This window comes from Trachemys scripta, chromosome 3 (genome assembly GCF_013100865.1).
Source record: "Trachemys scripta elegans isolate TJP31775 chromosome 3, CAS_Tse_1.0, whole genome shotgun sequence".
Lineage (NCBI taxonomy): Eukaryota > Metazoa > Chordata > Testudines > Emydidae > Trachemys > Trachemys scripta.
Window position 1 is genome coordinate 129,024,890 of NC_048300.1, and position 24,939 is coordinate 129,049,828.

A 24,939-nucleotide genomic window follows, 5' to 3' on the forward strand; every position below is an offset into this window, starting at 1 on the left:
TAGGTGCGCGTGCTCGCCCTGTGCACCGGTGCTGGAAGTTTTTCCCCTAGCAGCACCCATGGGCAGGGGGGGAGAGCCCCTGCCTGGTGCGGTATAAGGGGAGCTGCGCGCTCCCCACACCCTCAGTTCCTTCTTGCTGCTAGTGAAGGTGTGTTAACTGCTCTGCTCCAGCTTTGCTGCAGCTTGTCCCCAGAACTGTTCGTTCGTTCAGCTTTAGTACCTGTAGTTAGTTAGCTGTGTAGTTAGTTTAGTCAGTGAGCCCGGGCGCCCCAGGGTTTAAGTTGTGTGGCTCTTGTAGGTGTTCTATGCCAAGAAGTGACTTGCACGCAGACTGTTTGTGCTGATTGGGAGAAACCCATATCAGCGAAAGGTGAAGATTTACAAGTCGTTTAAGCCTCGGACCAAAAGAGAAAGGGACATTAGGCTCCTGGCCATCCTGATGGAGTCAGCGCTGACCCCGACCTGCTGCTCCGAACCGGTACTCGGCACCACGGTGTCCGTACGTGGCGACCCTCTGGTGCCATCGACCAGCCGGCACCGCTCCCTGTCCATGGGGCATGCCAAAAAGGCCAGGAAGAGACTCCCTCTTCACAGTGTCACCGAGGGAAGTCTGGGACAGAGGCTAGGCCCATGTCGGGCAGTCCTCGATCCCCATTGGGCCCCAGGCCTCTGACTCAAGTTGAGCGGAGTAACCTGGCCTCTTCGGGACAGGCCTCTCTGGCTGTCCAGATGCCATCCATGCCTGAAGCCCTCCAGGCGGCCCGGGACGTCATGTCCATGCCGCCCTCGACCAGACTGTCTGGCTGGGTCCTGTCCGGCTGGGACTCGCGGCACCGCTTGTCCTCAAGGAGCGAATATCGACGGGACAGCATCTCATCTCAGAGTGGGTACTGCAGTTGGTCATGGCACGGTCATTGATGCCATTCCTGCTCGGACTCCTGCTCCAAGTCTCTGCCAAGACATCGCAGCCCTGGGCGTCGATCGCTGGTGTCTCGCCATCGCAGGCCCGCCCGTCGAGGCCGTTCACGGAGTAGCTATTACCGTTGGTACCGGTCCTTCACGTCGAGATCGTGGTCCCGTGGCCATTGTAGATCCCGGCACCGCCATTCCTCTCGGTCCAGAGACAGCAGCAGATCTTACACCAGCCTGGTCTCCGTTCGTAGCAGTCCTTCGATGGGCCAGCCAGACAACCTGGACTGAGTTCAGTCTGAATTAATACAGTGAGGGATGGCAATAGGTACAGGAAGGATGAGGATTACAACAGTAAGAGATTGAGAGGTGATTAATATAATGTGTGCATCTTGACAGTTTCTCTTTAATGAATCATAACATTCAGACTTTGTCCAATATAGATATTGAGAGAAGTGGGGGCTTAGTCTTTTGGATGTCAGTGTAGGTGGAAGGTATGTGCTGTAAAACTTTTAGCCCAGCAATCAGAATTTAACTTCTGGGTTTAGCTGTTGAAGCTGAATAATTTTCTGCAGAGCCAGAATTACCCAACCCCCGTGCTCGCAGACACAGACTGCTTAGGGAAGTAATACATTGTGTTGGGTCTGTAACCTAGTAGAGCATCCATTTTCTATAGCAGGTACATTGGCTGTACATTGGGGAGGGGCAGACAAAGGCACCAACCAGTTTCCATCCCGTTGTGCCCACCTTGGGCACTGGGTTGTGGGGGAGGAGTTAGGAGCAATTTTGTGGATCTTGCTCACTCCGATGGCGTGGGTTTATGTCTTAGGGTAACAAGGGACTAATTTCTAACCCTGTACACCTGTTCACCATCACGCTAGGTGTTTCACAATTTGGCCCCAAGTGCTGTTGAATGAAGAAGTTGAGGGCATGAAGTGAAGCATAATATTTTCCTAATGATAACATTTAAATTATTTTCTCTCTGGGGCATGGGCTGTGTCTTTCCATGTGTTTTGAAAGAATGTAGCACATTTGCAATCTAAATAATGCTAGACAATTTAGGCATTAGTAAGCTGTCACAACTTGTTATATTTTAAAAAAATAAACAACCTTTTAAAATCATGTAGAAAAATAAGTCCGTCTCTAATGTTCACAGAGAGCCATATCTGTTTCCATGTTGCAGAACAGTGTAAAAAGCTTGCAGGTGACAACACTAAACCCAATTATGGTTGTCAAGTCACAATTCAATCTGAACAAGAAAAGCTGTTAATGAAACAATATCGTCGGGAAGAAAAACGAATTGCCAGACGAGAAAAACGAGCTGGGGAAGACGGAGAAAGTTTTGGAGAAGGACTAATGTGCTTTGATCCCAAGGAGCTGCGGATGCAAAGGTAATAAACGCCAAAAGTTGAAAAATGCTTGTGCTGTAATTGCAACTTTAATGTATCATAATCATTTATTTTCTTTTAGTTCACCTTTGGCGATTAGATGATTCTGACTTCAAGTCACGTTTTATTACAAGTCTAGAAATTTTTTGTATGAAACCTAATTTTCTGGGATAAGAAAGCAGTCATCTGCTTAATTAGAATCTTCTTGGTCTCATCCACATAGGTTAGAGATGTAGATTAGGGAGGTAAGCCATCTTCCTGAGTGCTGTGCACACACCACTAGCTTAAGATTTATGAAGTCTATACCAAATGTATCAAAACTCCCCCCCCCACCATATTAATGGGTATTGTTTTCCATGTTGTCATGTAAAAGTGGAGTTGGGGGAGGGAAGGCAAGCAAATAAGGCATTGCATTTGGTATTGAGAAAAACAGCAGTTGGAATTTTAAATATGGAGAACCATAAATTTTGATACACATTATGTACCTGGGAGTGAGAAGAACAAAAACATCAATAAGAACATTCTGTTACTATGATATTAACATACTGTATTTGTTTTTTTGTTGTTGTTTTTTTGGCAAGGTAGGTCTGTGATTGGCAGAATTACTTCAGTTATTTTTCTCCTTACAGAGAACAATCACTTCTGAATGCTCGAAGTGTGCCGGTCCTAGGCAGGCAGAGAGAGATGGACTTTGAAAAAATTTATTATCCACATGTTTATGATTCCCAGGCTGAAGCTATGAGAACATCAGCATTCATTGGAGGTGCAAAGGTACACCTTTGGTATCTGACCTTTTCTGAACAATGCATTTATCCTAGTAAATAATATGCAGCTGGGTTTTTTTTGTTCCCTCAGAGGTTTTACTACTAATTGAAGCACTTTACCAAATTTTGCTTCTGCAGATGGTTGAGTATTTTCAAACATTTTATTTTTACTTAGACAAAAATCTTTCTCCTGATGGGTTGGTTTTCACTTCCATAGAGACTTAAGTCATTAAATATATTTTTTTTTTTCCTTGATTGCTTTTCAGAAGTTGTTGAATTGATTCTAACAAAATGTATACTTCCTGAAAAATCCAGGATTTTAATAACTTTCGCCTTAAATTTAATTAGACCTATCATTTTTAATAGGAAACTAGTATTGTCTAATTCCTCTCGGTTTTATGAACCAACCTCTGGATAGTAAAATGCCTGTTCTCCCCTCCCCCCCATTTTTTGATTCTGTTGCCACCTGTACAATTAATAGACATATAGGGATTAATTTAACTTCAAGTTCAGTCACATTAGTTGTTAACTATGTATATGTGAGGATAAGAGATAAATCATTGGTCACTCAATTATTTCTAGCATATTTTCATGCCATTTTTTCTTTCTTCCAGTAACTTTTTATTTTTTCCCCCCAAATTGTTACAGATGCTTCTACCGGAGGCAATCCAGAGAGAAAACAACAAAATGTATGAAGAAGTAAAGATCCCCCATAGTGAACCAATGCCTATTGGCATCGAGGAAAAAATAGTTTATATCAAAGACTTAGATGAGGTGAGTAAAACACTTGAAAAGGTAATTAAATGATAGTTTTCTTATTTTTTTTATAATTACTTGTTTGAAGATACATTGCTACTGAATTTTGCAATGATCAAGTTTTATTTAGTAGGTAATATTTAAATGTTAATATTGCAAGGAAATACTGCTCAGTCAGTAATTTAGAGCTGTCATTCCATGCTAAAAAACAAAGCGAGTCAGGAGTACAACATAGTTGCTTACGGAGTCAATTAAAATGCGTCTGTCACTTGTAGTGTCAATGGTAACATTAACAATGCTCCTGATTGGGTTAAAGTCCTATTGAAATGACCACTCAGTCCTATGTGACTGTGGGCAAATCACTTAGCTTCTCTTTGCATCAGAATCCATATTAGTTTAAAAAAATATTTAATTGAGTCACAAAGGTGTTGTGAGACGTTCCTCATAAACAGTGGAAGACTGCTCTGGAATCTCAGTGACAATACCTTCAGAATGTAACGTAACTATGGTTTATTCAATTACTATGGGATCTAGATTTACTGCTTATCCTTCATTCATGTCTCATCCTCCCCCCGCCCCCCCAATACTCCACATAAATGTTTACTTTATGGAAAGAGGTGCCACATGGAACAGTTCTGTGAAGTTTATACGTAGTACTATAATTACTCAGAACTAACATGACCTTTCACAATTGAAAATATAACTAAAAAGATCTTCTTTGTTAATAGGATGCCAAAAAATTGACCTTTCCATATCAATTGGTAGAGTATGTACACTATTGGAAATACTATTGGAAAAGTTACTGAAGTGGCATATTATATATATCCTTTGGAAATAAAGTACTACAGTTGTGAAAAGGATAACAAAATTGAGCTATTGGAGCATGCAGCATTATGCCCACTGCTAGCTGAGGGAATGGTGAATTATGTTAAACATAGTAAGAGGACCAAAAAATGCCACCATGGCTAAACCACAAAGTAAAAGAAGTAGTTAGAGGCAAAAAGACATCCTTACTTTCTATTTTCTGCGATAGGATTTATCATAAACTATAGAAAGTCAAGTGTAAAAATATAATTAGGCAGACCAAAAGAGAATTTGAAGAGAAACTAGATAAAGACTCAAAAACTAACCGCAATTTTTTTTTTTAAGTACATCAGAAGCAGGAAGCCTGCCAAACAATCAGTGGGGCTACTGGATGATTGAAGTGCTAAAGGAGCACTCAAGGAAGATAAGGCCATTGCAGAGAAGCTAAATGAATTCTTTGCATCAGTCCTCACTGTAGAGGCTGTAAAGGAGATTTGCACACTTGAGACATTCTTTTTAGGTGACAAATCTGAGGAACTGGCCCAGAGTGAGATACTGATAGAGGAGGTTTTGGGACAAATTTATAAATGAAACAGTAATAGGTCACCAAGACCAGATGGTATTCATCTAAGAGTTCTGAAGGAATTCAGATATGAAATTGCAGAACTACTGATTGTGATATGTAACTTGTCACTTAAATCAGCTTCTGTACCTGAACTGGAGGATAGCTAATGTGTCCCCAACCTTTAAAAAGGCTTCAGAGGCGATCATGGCACTTACAGGCCGGTAAGCCTAACTTCAGTACCAGGAAAATTGGTTGAAATTATAATAAAGAACAGAATTATCAGACACCGAGATGAACATGATTTGTTGGGGAAGAGTCAACACGGTTTTTGTAAAAGAAAATCGTGCCTCACCAATCTATTAGAATTCTTTGAGGGGGTCAACAAGTATGTGGACAAGAGTGATCCAGTGGCTATAATGTACTTGAACTTTCAGAAAGCTTTTGACAAGATCCCTCACCAAAGGCTCCTAAGCAATGTAAGCAGTAATGCAATAAGAGGGAAGGTCCACTGATGCATCAGGAACAAGTTAATAGACAGGAAACAAAGGGGTAGGAATTAAATAGTCAGTTTTCAGAATGGAGAGAGATAAATAGTGGTGTTCCTGAGGGATCTGTACTAGGACCAGTGCTGTTCAACATATTCATAAATGATCTAGAAAAAGGGGTAAACAGTGAGGTGGCAAAATTTGCAGATGATACAAAACTACTCAAGATAGTTAAGTCCAAAGCGGATTGTGAAGAATCACCAAGAGATTTCTCAAAACTGGGTGACGGGGCAACAAAATGGCAGATGAAATTCAATGTTGATAAGTGCAAAGTAATGCACATTGTAAAACGAAATTCCCAACTCTACATAAAAAATGATGGATTCTAAATTAGCTGTCACCATTCAAGAAAAATATCTTGGAGTAGAGGGTAATTTCTGGCTGTAAAAAGAAAGGAGAAACACCTAAGTAAACCAAATATATCTGCTTCTCTGAATCCTAGTGCTGATAAATCTCATAAACCTGAGGGAAAGGGAGAGAAAATGATCTTGAGTGTGAATTTAGAAACAGTCCGATTTGTCTCTTGGCAAGGAAAGAAATTGTTTCAGGGCACACCCCAGTGCAACAGATGTGGGAACCCAACACCCTCCCTTCCCCCCCCCCCAAAAAAAAAAGAAAGAAAGAAAGATCTAGTGCATCATCCTTCTCCATGAACAAACACGTCAAAGTATATATTGGAAAAGTGGGATATTGTGGCCTTCTGGCTTTTCCTGTTTTTTTTGTTGTTGTTATAGGTTTTACTTTTAATGTTTTGTAAATACACTTGCCTATTCCATAATGTATCTTAAAATATATTTTAAATCAAATTAATTAAATATGTCGCATTTAAATCTGCCACAATGCATACAGAACACTGCCATCTGATAATGGCTGGAGAGGTTGTGAGCGATTAGTTTACTATGTTTTTGAATTGTGCATGCAGCTATCTGTCCTAAAAATTCCTGTTATTGTTAACTCCATCCTCCCTCCTCTCACTCAATCCTCTCTCACTTATATCTTTTTTAGCCTGTAAGACTGTAATTGCTTAATATATATGTATACAGTGGCTAGATCCCTGTCCTAGTAAGTCTGCTAGGTATTACAATAATGGATGATAACCTAGACAAGAGGAATTCTTTAGTGCTATTTTTGAGGCACAAGCACTTTAGCTTAAGAAAAGATTCTTTAACCAATCTTATTCTAGGACTAAAAGTGTATGTCCGAAATGGTATAAAGGGGCAAATACTCACACCCTTACTCAGTAGAGTGGGGCTTCTCACAGAGTGAGGTGCTATTTAACTACCGGTAGATTAAGGGTCATGGAAAATCTGCTAAAAGTTGGCAAGCAATGCAATGAAAGTTTGATAAATGGGGATGACTGTTCACAAATTACTTGATTGCTTTTGAAGTTGGACACTAGAGGATTTTTTTTTTTAAAACCTATTATAAAACTTGTTGTAGTTAAAAAGCTTTGTTTGATATATTTTGGAATAAATGAGAGACCATGTACGTGGAAACTTAAATTAGTTCCTTTTTTATATATATAAGGTAGAATTTTAATCTATACTTGAAAATACAAATTCCCTGAAGATACGCACTTATTAAAAGGAAAAATTAAATGCTCTGAAATATTTGCATAATTGAATAATTTCAGGGCTCATTTATTTTAAATGTGTTGTATGTTTTGAAATCTGGAAACAGTTTTCATTAGATAGTTAATTTTGGTTGAACTAATTTATCTGAAATATTATGAACTTGGAGGATTACAGATTTGCAGAAAGGGTTTAACTTTGTGCTTTGGATAAGATTTTTCACTGCAAAAAGTTTTATGCTGAATACTGATATTAAAAATGTCACATTTTATGGCTGCAGTAGCTCAATTTTTCTCTCCATTTATGCTGTCAGACACTTGATAAATATGGCAGTAGGTATTAACAGCCAAGATTACAAAAGAATATGGTTAGATTCTAATTTTAGCTGGCTTCTCTTTAAAAGAGTGTGTGTGTGTGTGATCTTTTTAAAGATATTCCTGAAATGTTCTGAGTAAAAGCAGATAACTTAGAAGATAACTATACAATCTTTCCATGGTGTACATTGGAGGAACCCCCCCACCCCCCCAAAAAAATCCAAGACTTGCTATCTTTAAGTGTCTGTGTGCTTTTCACTCATTATGGTGACATTCCTGCTCCTATTGAAGTGAATAGCAAAAGTCCATTTATCTCAGTGGTGCAGGATTAGTCGCGCTCTCTCTCTCTCTCTCTGTATGTTTGTGTGTGTGTGTGTGTATGTGTATATATATATATATATATGTGTGTGTGTATATATGTATGTAATAAAATACATGAGTGGTGTTCATGCATATGTGCTTGAAAATAGAAAGTCCTGGATTTTGTATATTAATACTTGGCAAATGGTAGTGATCTTAATAGAGATTTTTATGTTGGAAATCAGTTTTTCCTTAAATAAATAAAAATCAAATTTTAAATAACAAAACCAAACTCAAACACCTTTCTGTAGGAAAAAATGTTTTCACTTTTCCATATTCTCCTAGCAACCATTCAAAATATTCAAATTTACTTTATTATTTTTTAACCTCTGAATTAGCTATAGTTTTAAAGGGAGATTATCTCTGGTTAAAGGGACAACAAAGGAAGAAGTTGGCTAGAAAAACATACAGACATAGACAGTCTATCATACTGTAAATACTAGAAACGTTATTGCCCAAATCCCAAAGAGATCATTCAGTTAAGTATGGTTTTTACAGCCTTTATATTTCTCAATTTTCCAAGAAATCCAGCATGTAAGAGAATTGAGCTTTGGCAATTGCATGGCCAGGCAGCAAAAGTCCTGACGAAATCTCTGTTTTTTGGATAAGGGAGGGGAAGTTAGAGCTTTTGCCTACATTTCTGGGATGATTCCCTTTGGGACTATGTGTTTGTCTAACTACTTTTTAAATATACTAGCTAGGGCCCTAGGTCTGTGGAAATAAAGCTAATTTTTCCTGACTTAATTACCAGCAATCTACCGGCTTTGGGCTGGATGTTTTTAAACCCAGGATGTTATCCATATCTTGGCTGGGAGATGCCAATTCCAATGAGCAATGAGCAAACTTTCTTTTGTCCCAAGTTCCATGATCTCTGAGGCTTTGAGTCATTGATTTGGTGTGCTTGCCTGGTGTGAAAGTACTGAATTAATGTGCTAATGTGGGAAATCTGCAGTTGAATATACTACTGAGCTTCAGTTATAATCTTCTGTAAGCGACTCCTTCCTACAATGGTAGCGACAGAGGAGTTGGAACTTGATGATCAGCACTGCTGCAACCAGACATGGTGGATTGCTGGCTGGAGTTTAAGATGTTGGGGATAATCTATAAAGTCTAAATGGGCTGCGACTGGCCTGCCAGAGGCATCACCACACTCCCTAAGCTGCACTACTACAGCTGACGGGGAGCTGGATTTCCTTGTTGTAAAATAATGGGTGGCTGGCAGGCAGGCAGTGTGTTCTTTGTGAGTTCTCTGGGACTCTGGAGTGTGCTTTCTGAAGCCTTAGTCTGGAATTGCCTGAAGTTGGTGACCTGGGTGGCATGCTACAAAAGAAATCTGTTTTTGGATAGGGACCGAAAGATCTTACAATCTAAAATAGATAAGACAGACATAGCAGAATGAACAGTGTGCTGGCAGCAAACATTATGTTAGTTCCACTGTTTTATTTGATTGTTCATTTAGACTAGAGGATAAACTAAACAAAAGGAAAAAGGGGATGGGGTGGAGTGAAACTGGGATGAGGAGACTGAGGAAAAGGGAGGGAGAGGGTTGGAGAAAACGGCCAATCAGCACAGAGTAGAGAAAGTCCAGTGAAAACTGTAGAAAGTTCTCTGAATGATTGAAGGTCCTTGCTTTGGCTGCTTCTGCCCTACAGATTGGATTTTCTAGCTGGCTCCTCTCTGATTCAAGGCCACATGGCAGGAGGTTCAGCTTTATTGCATTGAAATTTGCACTGCTCCCTTTCATATTTTTGGGGCTTGCTCGGGTTCTGCAGTGTAGTGTCTGTTTCATATGCATTCTTTTGATATGAAATGTAACCAGATGCCGTCAATATGTCACCTGCCTCATCTGTCTGTTAGGCCCCCCCATTATTCTGTTATCTGAACACCTTACAATCTTCAATGTATTTATCTTCACAACACCTCTGTGAGGTAGGGAAGTGCTATCATTCCCGCTTTACAGGTAGGAAATTTAGGCACAAAAACATTGGGTGACTATAGTCACCTAGGAAGGCCATCTCCCATGGTACACACACATTTATGTGATACTCATTCTTACTGACTATCCTTGATGCAACCTTGTGAACAGGTTTAACCCCATCATCTGCAAGGCTAGTGAATGCACTGCATCTGGGAGATGAGTAGCTAATTGGCTCCTGGCCAGGGGGGCAGATCTAAGCCATAATATGTGGAGGTGCTAAGTTGTGGGAGAGACTGCAGAGGAGACAGGTCTCTCTGGCTGAGAGAAACCCAGAATTAGAGTAACAGACAGATATAAGACTCCTGCCGGGGAAGCCCTGAGACAAGGTTTTACAAGGAGAAGACTTCAGGAGCCCAAGGAGACAGGAGAACTAGACAGATTCATTTGGACTGGCTCATGATGCCCCAGAAGGGGTTTGAACTTTGTGACTTGACTGGAGGACTGAGCCATAGCTGATTGCCAGCAGTAGGCACTGGAGCCAAGGGTCCTGTCGACATTATGCCTGGACACTAGGGGCTGTACCTCCCCCCACACTCCTAATGGGAAACTGCTTGAAGTAGCCTATCCATTTTGGCTCTGCTGATTTATGAAAAGATAAAGCTTCTAGCAGGGAACGCAGGAAATATTAAGTCAATTTTTATTGAAAAATTACTTGTTCCAAAAATCATTTATACAGTTGTATCTGTACACTTAAGGCAGCTTGTACTTTTTTCATCTCGCGGCCCCTTTTTTCATCTTCCCTTTCTGTTGTGCTGGGATCTCAGCTTCATTGGTGCATCTGCTCTGGTTTGGACTTTGAGCCCAGTTCTTCAGCTGTCTCTTAATGGAGTTTACTTTTCTCCATCCTGTCTGCTTGTCACTGAACTGGGGCTTTTCTTTGGTCCCACAGACATTCTTAGACCCATACCTCTTTCTTCTCCCCGTTTTGTGTTGGCAGTGTGCAACCTGTTTGGGTTGAGGACAGACCCTCCTCTCTTTACACAGGTATATTGCTTACATTACTCTCCCTGCTCCCTCTGTTTTCTCTTCCTTTTGGAAGTAGGATCCAGCTGGTATTGGCACCGTTTTGTTTTATGGTGCTTTAAGTAGGTGTAATGCCAACCATTGAAAACCCCCCATTTTTTTCCTTTCCCCTTTTGGTCTAACCTTTTCATATTCAGCCAGTCTTTCCCTGGGAAGCATAACCCTATGTTTTATGGTGCTTTAAGTAGGTCTAATACTGACCATTGAAAGCCCCCCCCCCTTTTTCCCTTCCCCCTTTTGGTTTAACCTTTTCATATTCAGCCAGTCTTTCCCTGGGAAGCATAACCCTATGTTTAACCTCACGTGCCTTGTGGAGATTTTCCACAGTGTCGCGTAACCTGTGGCCTGGTTGGGGCGATACTAACTGAGAGAGGCCAAGAAGCACAAACTCCATCCTTTACTGGCTGCCAATAGCCTCCCTAACTTGTCTCATTGTAAACTGCATTCATTAGTCTGAGGTTAGACCATAATGTTACTTTCCATATATCAAAGACAAGGTAGGTCAGGTAGTATCAACTTCTGTTGGTGAAAGAGAAGATTTTTTTTTTCTTTTTCACTAACAGAATTTGCTCCAGTAAAAGGTATTGCATCACTGCCCTTGTCTCTCTAATATCCTGGGACCAATACAACTACAGCAACACTGCAAACTTACCATATATGGCACATTAGCTAACTGTGAAACACTGTTGTAACAGGACAGGTTAAAATGAGTCATGAGTTTGGATTTGTGTGCTTTTGTTTGCTTGATATACAGCCTGAACAGTACTTAAATATAGTTGTGTACTTATAGTAAAAGTGTTGCTTCCCCCTCCCCCTCTTTTTGGCAACTCTTCAACAAATGTATTTTTAAGGTAATGAAAATTATGTAAGAAAAAGGTCTCCATCAAGATGGAGAAAAAGTGGTTCTATCTAACAAATCACTATTGCTGATAAATGGCTCTAGTGTTTCACCTAAAGTGGATGCTCAGGATAGGATTTATTTCTTTGTTTCATGCTATTTCCATTTCCTTTTACTTACAGTACTTACTGGTCCAAATAAAAAATAGATTTTTTTTGTTCCATAATGCTTAGGAATTATTAGAAAATCAATATTCCACTTTTCTTGCTGTAATGCTCTATTGCTTTGATAATTTTACCAAGTAAGCAAGGGTGGGTGAAGGTAGAGGCATTAATGTATAAATTATACTTCTCACATTATCCTTAAGAATGTTTAGCTATTTATTCCACTGTTGATATGGTGGCATATTACATTTGTACTTTTTCAACTAATATTTGACAGTTGGGCTGCATTGATTAGTTTTTGAATTATGTTTATTTTTGGCAGTCTTACCATCATCTAGTCAGTAAAAAATATAGTACAAACTTCTTTAAAAAGTTTACCAAGTACAAAATTAATACAGTCTAAAATTGGAAAAATATGTTGGACTTGAGATGCATTACCAGCAGCTTAGACTCTTGTACCAGTAATTGCAATTCACTCTTACATTTTATGTGCCAACCATGAAGGATAAGTCCATCAGTGGCTATTAGCTAGGATGGTGAAGAACACAACCCCATGCTTCGGCTATCCTTAAACATGTTTCTGACTGACAGAAACTGGGACTGGAGGATGGGTGATTTATCACTCGATAATTTCCCTGTTCTGTTCACTCCCTGTGAAGCATCTGATAGCAGCCTCTTGGAAGATAGGATACTGGACTAGATGGACCACTGGTCTATTACACCAATGCAATGCCAAATTACACAACAAACAAAAGTTAAGAGTTAAGTTGATAAATGGATATCAAAGTTAAAAGAGCATTACCGGGGCATTGTAGTTGTAACAAAAGTAATTTGAAAGTCAAGAAATTCATAATGGAAATAGCTTTGAAAGTTAGGAAACTTGAAAATTGAAGCTCAAAAAACCAAAACATCAAAAAATGTGGAAATACTCTTTCTGGTTTCCAACTCAAAAGTACATTCTCTCCCTACGATTACTTCCAACTAAACACACGCATAATTTCAGTAAATACTTGTAAAGTCCTACACATGTACACCTCTACCCCGATATAACGCGACCCTATATAACACAAATTTGGATATAACATGGTAAGGCAGCGCTCCGGGGGGGGCTGGGCTGCGCACTCTGGTGGATCAAAGCAAGTTCGAAATAACGCAATTTCACCTATAAAGTGGTAAGATTTTTTGGCTCCCAAAGACAGCGTTATATCGAGGTAGAGGTGTACTTACAAGTTTGCAGGATCATAGCCTAAATGTAATAAGTAACAGAACCTCTGCTATTCCAGGCACATACCTACATGGTGGCATGCAAACTATAGAGCTACTCACTAATTAGAGGCTGGTGTTCAAACCCTCCACTGTTCCAATGAGAGAGGTTTGTTATTCATATCATATTACTCCCCCTTTTTTTCCATACAAACACACACTATTCCTTACCATATCACTATGGGCTGGATATCCAGAGCTATCTTGCTATCCATTTCCCCTCCTGATACTTTCTGGAGACTCCATATGCAAGTTAGTTATGAACTTTTCCTGCGTAGATCCTGACCATGTAGGTCACAGATATTCCCCCATTTTGCAATATGGAATGTGGTTTCTTCCTGTACTTCACATAGGTTATATTATCATACAGTATAATTCCATACTGAGTATATTATAGTTAATAAATATTATTTATTTCATGTTTCTGGTAGCGCCTACCATGTACTAGAAATTGTACAAACACAAAAGCACATGGCTGTTTCCTGACTAGTTTAGACTCTACATAACCATACATTCTACTACAACTCAATAAGCAATATTAAAATTCCTTTGAAGTGGCTGGTAGTGGCATTCTACCAATAACTGGAGGACAATCAGGGTGAGACAGCAAAATTTAAAATGGAGTGAGAACCCTAACTCTGTTTTCTAGCATTTGTGTTTTTGACCTACAATGCATCCTTCTAATTTCTGGATTTTGAAAAATGTGTGATAGCAACAACATTCTAATATTTTTTCTTTCTGAAAATAGAATGCATTTATGCATATGTATTTTTCATGTTTATTGATGTCCACTGTTGGGAATATTAAAATTGTGATTTATATAGAATGTTTTTTGTACTTATTTTTTATGAAATGTAGATTTAATAGACTTTTTTTTCACTGATGTATCCTGATGCAATATTGTAATTTGTCTTTTTTTTTTTAAAACAGCAATATAGTTGTGTGAATACACACACTTAGGCTATATAGCTGAAACATTAAATTTTTTTATGTACCTTTGCAATCATATTCATTTTAGTAGGCATATCTGCTAATCCAACCTCTGTGGACATCCCGTTAGTTGTTAGTAACCACTAAATTTAAGGTTGAGTAATTGCTTGTTTGTATTATCAACTACTACTTTCATATAACCAGGCTATTTCTGTTTACTTCAATATCTTTGTAATATATGTGATTAGAAGGGTATTTTGTTTTTATTCCTCATTTAATACTAATGCAATATTTAAAACTTTTTTCTGAAAGATCAGATCCTATGCAAATATTGTCTAGTTCAATTTTGTGCATTTGGATTTTGCATACAGGATAGGAGTCTGTACTGATGAGGATTTGCATGCAAGCACATACTGTAGATATAAAGTGATATATATTATCTCAAAACAGGACTTTTCGTGTAAAATTATTAGTGTTTTCTGCTACAAAATTTTCATGAAAATGCCTCTGCAAATATCATACCAAATAAAGCTGTTGCTGTTCTATACAACCTGTGAATGAAGAATGGTTTGAGTAATAGTTGTTAGTAGTCTCACTTTCTGACCTCCAAGAGGTAGCTTTCCTTGCTGATCCCTACCATCTTGAATTCATGGGCTTTGTTTTCTCTTAATCACCTGTTTGAGATGCTTGCTCATCCAGCTTAGTCTGTAACCCTTCACTAAGAATTTTTTCCCCTTGCTTGGGATGCAGGCTTTAGATAGCTTCTGCAACTTTGACTTAAAGTAATTCCAAGGGGGGATGTGTGGAATCGATCTAAGTTGCGCAGCTTCAGATAGGTGAATAACGTAGCTGAAGTCGACATACTTAGATCTACTTACCGCGGTGTCTTCACTGTGGTAAGTCAGTGGCTGATGCTCTCCCATCAACTCCGCCTGCACCTCTTGCCCTGGTGGAGTCGACGGGAGAGTGCTCGGCAGTCGATTTTAAATCGACCCCTGCTGGATCAATCGCTGCCTGTTGATTCAGCGGGTAATGTAGACAAGCCGTAATTCCCTTAATTTATTAAAGTTAGCTCTTTGAAAATCAAGGACCATTGTTGCAGATTTATTTGTTTATTCTTGCATTTAGTTTAAACTGAATTAACTCATGATTAAGGCTATGTTTTAATCACAAGTATTTTTAGTAAAAGTCCATGAACAGGTCACGGGCAGTAAACAAAAATTCACAACCCATGACCTGTCTGACTTTTACTATATACCCCTAGCTAAAACTTGGGATGGGGGCCCTCGGATGCTCTGGCGGGGCAGTCCGGGTGCTCCAGGGTGCTGGGGGTTGGTGGCCTGGACCCCCCCGCTGGTGTTGCAGGGTGGCGGGCGGCAGCGGGCAGCCCAGGCCCCTTGCTGGTGCTGGGGGGAAGGCGGGTGGCATGCAGCCTGGGACCTGTACTGGGGGTTGGGGGGGGGGGGTGGTTGTGGCGGCGGCAGCAGCAGCGCGTGACCCGAGACCCCTGTTGGTGCTGAGGGGGGTGGTGGCACGCAGCTCAGGACTCTGCTGGGGTGGGAGGGGGAGTGTTGGCGGTGCTGGCAGGCTCCCTCCCGGCTCTGACCAGCATGTCCCTGCAGCTCCTAGGGGGAGGGGTGGCCAGGGGGGCTCTGCGCACTGCTCCTGCCACAACCGCAGCCAATGGGCGCGGCGAGGGCGGTGCCTCCGGGCATGGGCAGTGCACGGAGGCCCCAGCACCTCCGCCTAGGAGCTGCAGGGACATGCTGGTGTCAGGAGCCAGGGAGCCTCTCTCTCCCTGAGGTAAGCACCGACCCCCACTCCAACCCCCTGCCCCCTGAGCCAGCCACTGCAGAAGTCACAGAGCTCACGGAAAGTCACGGAATCCATGACTTCCGTGACAGACGTGCAGCCTTACTCATGATTACTCAAACCAAGGTTGTCCTCTACAGCCAGTTCTTCTTTGATGTGCTCACTAGTCATCAAGTCCAATTCTAAAATGGCATCACCTCTTGTTAGTACGGCAACTATTAGATGAAGAAATCTTTCAGCTATCACCTCCCTTAATAGTAGCATTTGTCCTCCAGTCTATATCTGGGAAGTTAAGGTCTCTCATAATTACAAAATTCCCAGTATTATTTATTTCATTAAAAACATTAAGGGGGTCTCTATCCATATCCAAATCAGATCCTGCAACGCATCCCAAGTACTATATCAGAGGAACCTCTTGTAGATTTCTTCCCCAAAGTGATTTTGTGCCCGAACAGACTGTCTATTCCATCACTTCTGATTTCTTTACAGTCTACCTCATCATTAATATACAATGCTACTCCACCCTCTTTGCCTTTATTTCTTTGTCTTTCCTGAACAGCACATTCCGTTCAATACCTGTACTCCAGTCATGACTACTATTCCACCATGGTTCTGTTATCCCTGTGATATCTGGTTTTAATTCCTGCACCAGTAGTTCTAGTTCCTCCATTTTGTTACCGAGCTCCTTGCATTGGTGCACAAACATCTTAACTGTTGCTGCTTGGCTTTGCCCACATTCCTCACCTGATAGTCATTCTACTTCCTATGTCGCCTTTCTGGCTGGTATCAGTGCTAGCCTTCCTCTTAATGTCCATTTTCCCACCCACCGCTGTTTCTTTCTCCATAGATGTATCCTTTCTTACTTGATTTTTCCTCCCTCTGAAAGTTAAATCAGGCATGGAGATTACGTGAGCATCTCCCAACAGTCTCTGCTGAGTTGCTAGGTTAAAGCTCTTTTAATGAGTTGTGCGAAACCACCATCCAAGAAGTCTATTTCCCTCCATATACAGGTGGAGTCTATCCCATGAGAACTGTCATCTGTCCATGCATACCTCCCAGTAGTCAGCCATCCCCAAATCCTCTCTATAGCACCACTGCCTGAGCCATCTGTTGATGATAATGTTGTCTTGCCTTCACTCTCCTCCTCTAGGGACGAGCAGAATCCCACTGAAGATCACTTGAGCCTCCATTTCCTTAAACGTCTTCCCCAGCCTAGCATAATCTCCCTTGATATTTTCCACAAGAATCTAGCTGTCATTTGTTCCCACAATCAGTGGATTCTTTCCTGCTCCCATTAGAATAGTCTTCAGCCTCAGATCCCAGCAGACAGCACAAGCTTCTGTTTTCCGATCAGCTCTGGTGACATGCCTGTCTGCCCTTCTTAATAGGGAGTTCCCAATCACATAGACCTGCATTTTTGGTCTATGATGGTGTGATTCTCTGGCCATTCTCCTGTTCTTTCTGGCAGACTTTATAGGCCCCCTAATCAGAAAGCCCAGCCCCCTAATCAGGGCTTTGCTTCTCTCACAGCACACTGCCCCCTAAGAGCTTCTACAAACTGAACAAGGGGGGAAAAAAAACCCACACAACACCCACAATAAACTCCCTCACTTCCCCTCTGAGTCTGGCATTTGTTCCTCCCTTTTCCTCCAACAGAAGGAGTGGGAGGTAATACACATGTTTGCTGGATTTTTGTGCAAACCATGCCCTCTTCCTCAAACCACACTTACCTGGGTCCTAGTGAATGAATATTACCTGTAGCTGGGTGTATCTGCTACTCCTGAGGGAAACTTGTGCCAAAAATTAAAAATTCGGCTCACAATATTTTAAAATTTTGCATATTTTATTTGTCAAAATAACACAGTATCACAATGCCAGTTTCAATTATTTTGGTAATTTATTTCAAAATACCTGTCAACAAGTATGTCTGTAACAATAGAGACAGCAAAAAAGATTCAGGAAGTGTTTTTTGACAAATAGATTCCTTACTAGGCATATTAATACGGAAATTTGAGTAATTCATTTAAACTACCATACAGAAACATTTCTTGCACCCCTCAGAAGCAATGCAAAGGCTTGGGGGAGTCAGGAGTAACAGAGGAGCTGAGAGAGAGGGAAGTGTTTGTTGTGAAGAAGTTTGGGAGTGAACCTGTAGGGTTGTTGGTGGGAGAAGTATGGAACTTTTTTTTAGAGGGGAGGGATTGTTAGGGAGTTGAGGAGCCTCCCCCATGCAGACCCAGGCTGACCCCTAGCCTCTCCAATTTAGTTAGGCACATCTGCCCCTACCTCATGTGTCCCTGCATCCCCACTTAGCCACTTCCTGCCCCCGTCCCCATGTGTCTTTGCACCCACACACAGTGCCCCAACCCCTATCCTCATATGTCCCTGCACTCCCACTCAGCCACTCCCTGCCTCACCTCCATGTATCTCTGCAACTCCCTGTCCCCATGTGCCCCTGTATCCCCACTCAGCTATCTCTGTCCCCATGTGTCTCTCTGTGCCCCCGCTCCAGTCTACCCCACATTAGCTCTTCTGAACTCCAGTCTTTGACTCCCCCAGCAGTCCTGTGTGTCCCGCTCTCTGCCCCCCCCCTCATCCTGTGCCTCCTCACCTGGCCCCACAGGCAGGGTGCTGTGAAGAACGCAGCCTCTGCTGTCTCCCTATTATCTGCTGACTGCTGTGGCCAGTGAGCCGGTTGCCTCTTATGCCCTAGTGAGCAAAAGACGTAACTGAAGAGCCTCTCCAGCAGAATATTTTCTGTGGAGGAAAAAAAAAAAACCTATGGGGCACATGAATTTTGAGTGTGTGCAGTGCTGCAGAATTCCCCCATCTGCTAGTTTTAATGTCTTACTGTGCACTATGATAGGTATTTTGTGGGTAATCCTAAAGCATACACTGCTTCTACAGCAGTCTTGTAGCTGTTAACACCCCATTTTGCTCTTTCCACACTTCCACAGGCACAGATAAGATTTAGCAATGTCTTGTTGCTTTTTTTTAAAAAAATGCATGTATATTTTTTGGTCTATATTTTGTACTGGTAAGTTGGAGTAAGCCAGTTAAAAGCTTCATTTACCAGTATGTAACTGTTCCAACGTCATTGCACACTTGACCTTCAAAGCATTCCATGGCTCATGTATAAATGTATGTAACTAAGGAATATGCTTAGGAGGGAAGGAATACTATTTAAAGTTTTGAGGAAAAATACTCATGTGACCAGTAGAAGATATTTTAGAAGTCTTGATTAGTGTCTGTACTGTAAGGCTGATTCAAAGAAGAAGCAATGTAGTTGTTTAATAGCATGTGGTTGGGGATTTAGGTGAACATCTAGTTGAACATAAAATTATGCATTTTCTTTTAGAAAAATGGATTGATCATGCTTGCTGTCTTCTTTAGTAAAATACAGTTAAATACATTTTACATCTACCCTCAAAAATCACTTTAATTCTGGATAGCAGCAATGTGAAATGAAATAAGAGAACAAAGTGAATTGAGTCAAAAAAATTCAGAAGATCATGACATCAGTGTTTATTCCTTTAGGAACATTCTTTCCATTTGCAGATGTCTCATTTTTACTTGATGGGTTAAAGTTATTACTACTGTCAGCTATAATAAACTTTAAAGTAGTCTGTTAGTTCTTCCCCCTTTTTGTTAAGTAGATATTGTAACACCAAGCTTGAAGAAATGGTTTATATCATATCATGGGATAAAGTGCATGTTAAATATGTACTTTGAAAATTATTATTCTTTAGAGATTGAGAGATTTTCAAAGAGATTGTTATTGATCGCTTTAACCATGACTCATACATGAGCAGTCAGAATTCATGGCATTAGCTGGTGTCCGTAAGACAGGGTTGGATTAACTAAGTTTTTCAAAACAAATACAAGTTAAAAGGTTGTGGGTATTAAAATTAATCTAAAGTTTAGCGCTATTGCAACTTAAAAAAAGAGAGTACCAGTTTATTCTCTTTTAAAGAAAAAAATGGAGATGTTTCAGGCCCACCGTACTGCAAGTCACCATAGTGATTCAATGTAAATTTAGAAAAAGAGCACTGCTGCCATTGTCGATATATGAACAAATCAGGGGAAATCTATGTTGCCTTGATAGTAACAGTTAATTATATTTCACATAAATGTATAACACAACCTTTCATCAAGAAAGATCCCAAAGAGCTTCAGATATACGTATTCTGCCACTGAAGTGTATATATTTTTGGCCTAGAGGGTGCCAGCCTCCAGTTTACAGCACCCTGTTGTTTTTTACACAGCCTAATTCATACTAATATTTTAACAGGTGCCATAAATGAATCTAGCAATAACTAGGTGACTTTGTTTGAAGCTGTTGATTATTGGTATTGATAAAAGGAGAATTGTAAGTAAAATATTTTTGAAGATGAGATGCTCTCCTGAAATCCTTATTTTGTATGCTTTTAGAAAAAGTTAGTTTCATGTTACCTAAATGCAGAGTTGCTCTTCTAGCATATGACACACATCAGGGTCTGTAATGTCCCGTGTGTGGGGAAAACACAGCTACGATAATTTTAGGCATCCTGGAAACTAGTAAGCTTCATGATACTTTAATCAGGACATCATTGTAAAACTTAAAACAGTGTCTCCGTTGTTTTAATCTTTAATATGGCAATGATATGAATAGTGTGAGGAGAACCTGTGCTCTCCACACACCCTGATTCCTAAAAATGAATGAAGTAAAACTAGTGGTATTAGAGACCAGGATTGATTTGTAACATAAATCTTAGCTGCTGTCAGCCAGAATAACAGAAACTGACAACTTAGCTTTCGGCAACTGAATAGCTGGAGAGTTGCTAATTCGCTTTTGTTGCATCCTGTCATGATCCAGAAGTGCAACTAGTCACCAGTCAAGGTTTCACAGTGAAAATGTGAGGTTCCGTAGCTGCTAGTAGCAATTGTGGAATGAAGAAAACAGCCAAATTCTGCAGGGCATGCCAGGTTGACTTTAATGATAACCCCGCGCAATCATTTGAAAGGAGAATTTCGTCCATTGGAGTGTTCAATCTTCAATTTAAGTAGAAATGTAGATTGATGTAATTTTAAATTCTAATTAAAATTCTACTCAAGGATATAAAATAGTTTGGCCAAATATAATTTTTTTTTTAAGTTTAATTTCCATGTAGGTGAGAGATTTTAAATGAGGGCAGAGCATACACTAAGGCTTGCACACTACTGCCTTTAAAAGCCTCAATCTTATTAGCAAAATCTTATTTAACATTAATCATGTAGTGCCTTAATTTAAGGGATTGTCTTTATCTAATACAGTTTAAGTGCATTATTTTGGACACTGAAGTTTCTTTTTGTGATGCTGAGATTTCTTGTTCATTCCGGTGATAGAAATGGGACTTGTTTTGATTGCCAGAGCCAAGGGATTAATTTAGAAATTATCAGACAGTTTTAAATTTTGTAAAAATTATTTGAGATAAAGAAACTAAAGAGATGTGACTGGCTAAAAGGAATTGCTATCCACATGAGATTTATGGTCTTCATTAATCCCCAAATCACATGGTAACTGCAAACAGTAGAAGGTCTAAAATCTAGAAGACAAATAGTTATAGATGTCACCAAATCACAGAGAAGTATGTAGTACCTAGGCTGAAAGAGAATGGCATGTTATCATCAGTAATTTTGCTTTCTTCTATCTTTTGAAACCTTGTTAAACTAATAATCAAAAATGAACTGTCTATATTCATCTGATGATTAAAATGATTAATCAGTGAGTTTCATGGATATTACAGGATTTACCTACCCTTTCATCCAATTTGGAATTAAACTAGAATGGGAAATCTATAAACCTTTCCCCAACCCATGAAAGCAAAAAATAAAGTAACTTATTTATAGTCTATGTTCTGTGGTATCTATTTTATACGATTAAGTACTTGACATTTCTATACAGTATCTTTCAAATTACATTTTCAAATTCCACCACCACAGTTTTTTGTTTATTTCCTCTTCCCTTGTTTTTCAGTGGATCGAGTAGTGTGGTATTTCTCCACTTCTTAGCAAACAAGTAATTGCATAAGAGCCAGCATTTTCCCTTCCTCCCTAGTCTTTTGTTGTTGTTGCTGCCTTGCTGGGAAGTGCGAAACCCATATCTCAACCTTCTGCTTTATTTTTCCATTTCACCTTCCCAGAAGCAGTCACCTCTCTCCACCACTCTCCTAGCCTTGCATGACATAAAATTGTTTCCAAATAGGAATTCACAAATTCTGTACTTTCTCCTCTCCCAGTGGTGTGACTTAAATGGAATGTGAACTTCTTTAGTTAAGCCCTATGCATCTTGATTAAATTCTAACTTTTGAAGTTAACTGTTAGGAGCTGCTTCAAGTGCCCACGCTTTTGCTCCTCAAAAACTTGTTAGCTGTGTAATTCAGTGTAATTTTCTTGCATAAATTAGGGGGCTATGCACAGAGTACAAGGAGCCATAATAACAGGCAATATGCTGATCTCAATTGCACTGATATACATCTGAAGTAATTCCACTGAGATCAATAGTTATTCTAGATCGACATTGATGCCACTGAGATCAGAACCTTGCCTAATATGTCAAATTAGATGCCAAAGCCTATGTGATGCAGTGGCACATTGTACAAACAATTAATTTATTTTAAAATACTCTTTTTGAAATGCTTTATCCTGTTACTGGGAGACGGTGACAAACCCACCATTTCACTCTGTCTGAAATCTGCTACCTCAGTGTAGCTAGTATCAGGAGTGCTGAGCCCACTGTCCTTGGTTTAACAATATGACCTTTTATTCATACAGGGGATGAGACTCTCTAAGCTCCCAGGACATATTTCCCATCAAACTTATGGCCATGCATCACTTTTGGATATTATAGATTAAAATAGAGAATATTGTTTAATAATACTTTAATATTATAAAAAGCAGATAAAAGGTAGAACAGTTCAGAAAGAAAATTATAGAAGTTAACAGTAGTAGACATGTTATTGCGTTAGAATGTCTAAATCATAACAAAAGTAAGAAACTGAAATATATACATATAAATATATTTAGCTTTGAATAAGCATATTTAAATATGAGGGATGAAATCTTGGCCTCACTGAAGTCAATATTAAAACTTTTATTGACTTCAGTATGGCCAAGTTTTTGTCCAATATCATTTGTAAATGATGTGCAAATATGCATCTCATTGGATGACAGAACTCTCCTGAATACTTGCTAAAAGCCCTTGCTACGCAATTAACTTCCTTCCTACCCCTTTTTGGGGAGAAAACATCAGCCCTAACATTCTTTTGTCTCTTATATTAATGTATTACTTTTGATTCTTTTCCTCTGTTTGAGGGGGCTATTAGAAACAAAGCGCTACACTCTATACAAACCCAAAAGAAGGCATGGTCCCTGTCTGGAAAAGCTTGTTGTATGAAAAAAACCAGACAAAGGATAGGGAAAAGAGGTGCAATATACAAGTACATTTAATTGTAATTTATTCTTTAATTAGACTTCTTTGCATTCATTCCCTCTGAGTGGAGAATGGCTTTATTGTAGTATAATGTTCCTCTTTGTGGAAAAACACACATTATATGAGCCACTCAGGATTTTTCACTGCTCGGAGAACTACTTAATTGCTTAGCAAACTGAATACTTTAGAATTTTAGCAATCATGAGTACTGAGAAGCTGGTGAGGACATTGTTAATCAGTATGTAAAAGCAGTGGTCCAAAATGAAATAAAACCTTGGCTCTTCCTTGAGGGGCAGGTTGATTATAGTGATTTCTGATAACTTTTTTTTTTGTTTTCTGATGGGCGCATAGACTATCCTTCAATATGCTGATCTATTGTAAGGACATTCATCTTTTCTTCTGTAAAGGCCACAATTTCTGTTAAAATGCTCTTTATAGGGTGGCAATACTATACTATGCCAGCCTTATTTCTGCGCTGCTGTCTTAAGAGCTGGGCGGCCAGATAGTGGTGTCTGCTGACTGAGGGTCCAACTCTGCAGGCAGCAGTGCAAAAGTAAGGGTGACAATCCCATACCATGCTATTCTTACATCTGCGCTGCTGCTGGTGGCGAGTCCAACTTCAGAGCTGGGCTCCCAGCCTGTAGCTGCCACCACTCTCCAGCTGCCCAGCTCTGAAGGCAGCACCGCCGCCAGCAGCAACACAAATGTAAGGGTAGCAGTACCGCATCCCTCCCTACAATAATCTTGTGATGACCCCCTCCCCCAAACTTCTTTTTGCATCAGGACTCCTACAGTTACAACATCCTGAAATTTCAGATTTAAATAGCTGAAATCATAAAATGTATTATTTTAAAAATCCTATATCCGTGAATTTGGTAGGGCCCTAAATATATGCAAGTGTGATCTGTCAGAGGTTCATGACAATGTAATGTGAATGCCATGGATGCTGTTTTTTTTCAAAGAGAAAGCAAATATTCTTGATTCAGCACACCAAGTACTGTACCTACCCTAACCCTAACCTGCCATGTATGAAATTATAAATCAAATCTACTTTTGAGTTAACACCATAGGAACAACGGAGTCCAGAAAGGCACTGGGAAAGATTCTTAATGATTTATAAACACATTTTATTGTTTGGCTTCAAATAACTAAAGAATACTTGAATATTGGTGGTTAACTTTTATTTAAAAAATATAATTCTGGACTGAGACCAAGCATGAGACATTTCAGCCAAAATGTTTTAAGGCTTAGCTACACTTGGACATTAACAGAAATAGCTATTCTGGAATAATTATTTTTCAGTGGTTGTTTCCGTGAAACTCCATATAAACACTATTTGTCTGGAATAAGAGTGTCCACATGGGGGTCTATAGAAAAATAAATATTCCAGAAAAAATATTCTGGAACAGTTATTTCAGTAAATGTCTAAGGGTAAGCTGTCCTTAGTGACTGAATATATCAGTATATAGTGGCATTTTTTGTTATTGCTAAAGGCTGTGCAGTGT

General features: G+C 39.8%; 1 protein-coding gene across 2 annotated transcripts in view; it reads left to right on the plus strand.

Annotated features, from left to right (window-relative positions):
- The window catches only part of ASCC3 (activating signal cointegrator 1 complex subunit 3), a 480,033-nt gene that overhangs the window by 72,488 nt on the left and 382,606 nt on the right, over nucleotides 1–24,939 (plus strand). For both annotated transcript variants that reach the window (XM_034765979.1, XM_034765980.1), the window contains 3 exons: nucleotides 2,093–2,300; nucleotides 2,927–3,068; nucleotides 3,710–3,835. In XM_034765979.1, coding sequence (XP_034621870.1) covers nucleotides 2,093–2,300; nucleotides 2,927–3,068; nucleotides 3,710–3,835 — 476 coding nt within the window. The remainder of the gene's footprint in view (nucleotides 1–2,092; nucleotides 2,301–2,926; nucleotides 3,069–3,709; nucleotides 3,836–24,939) is intronic.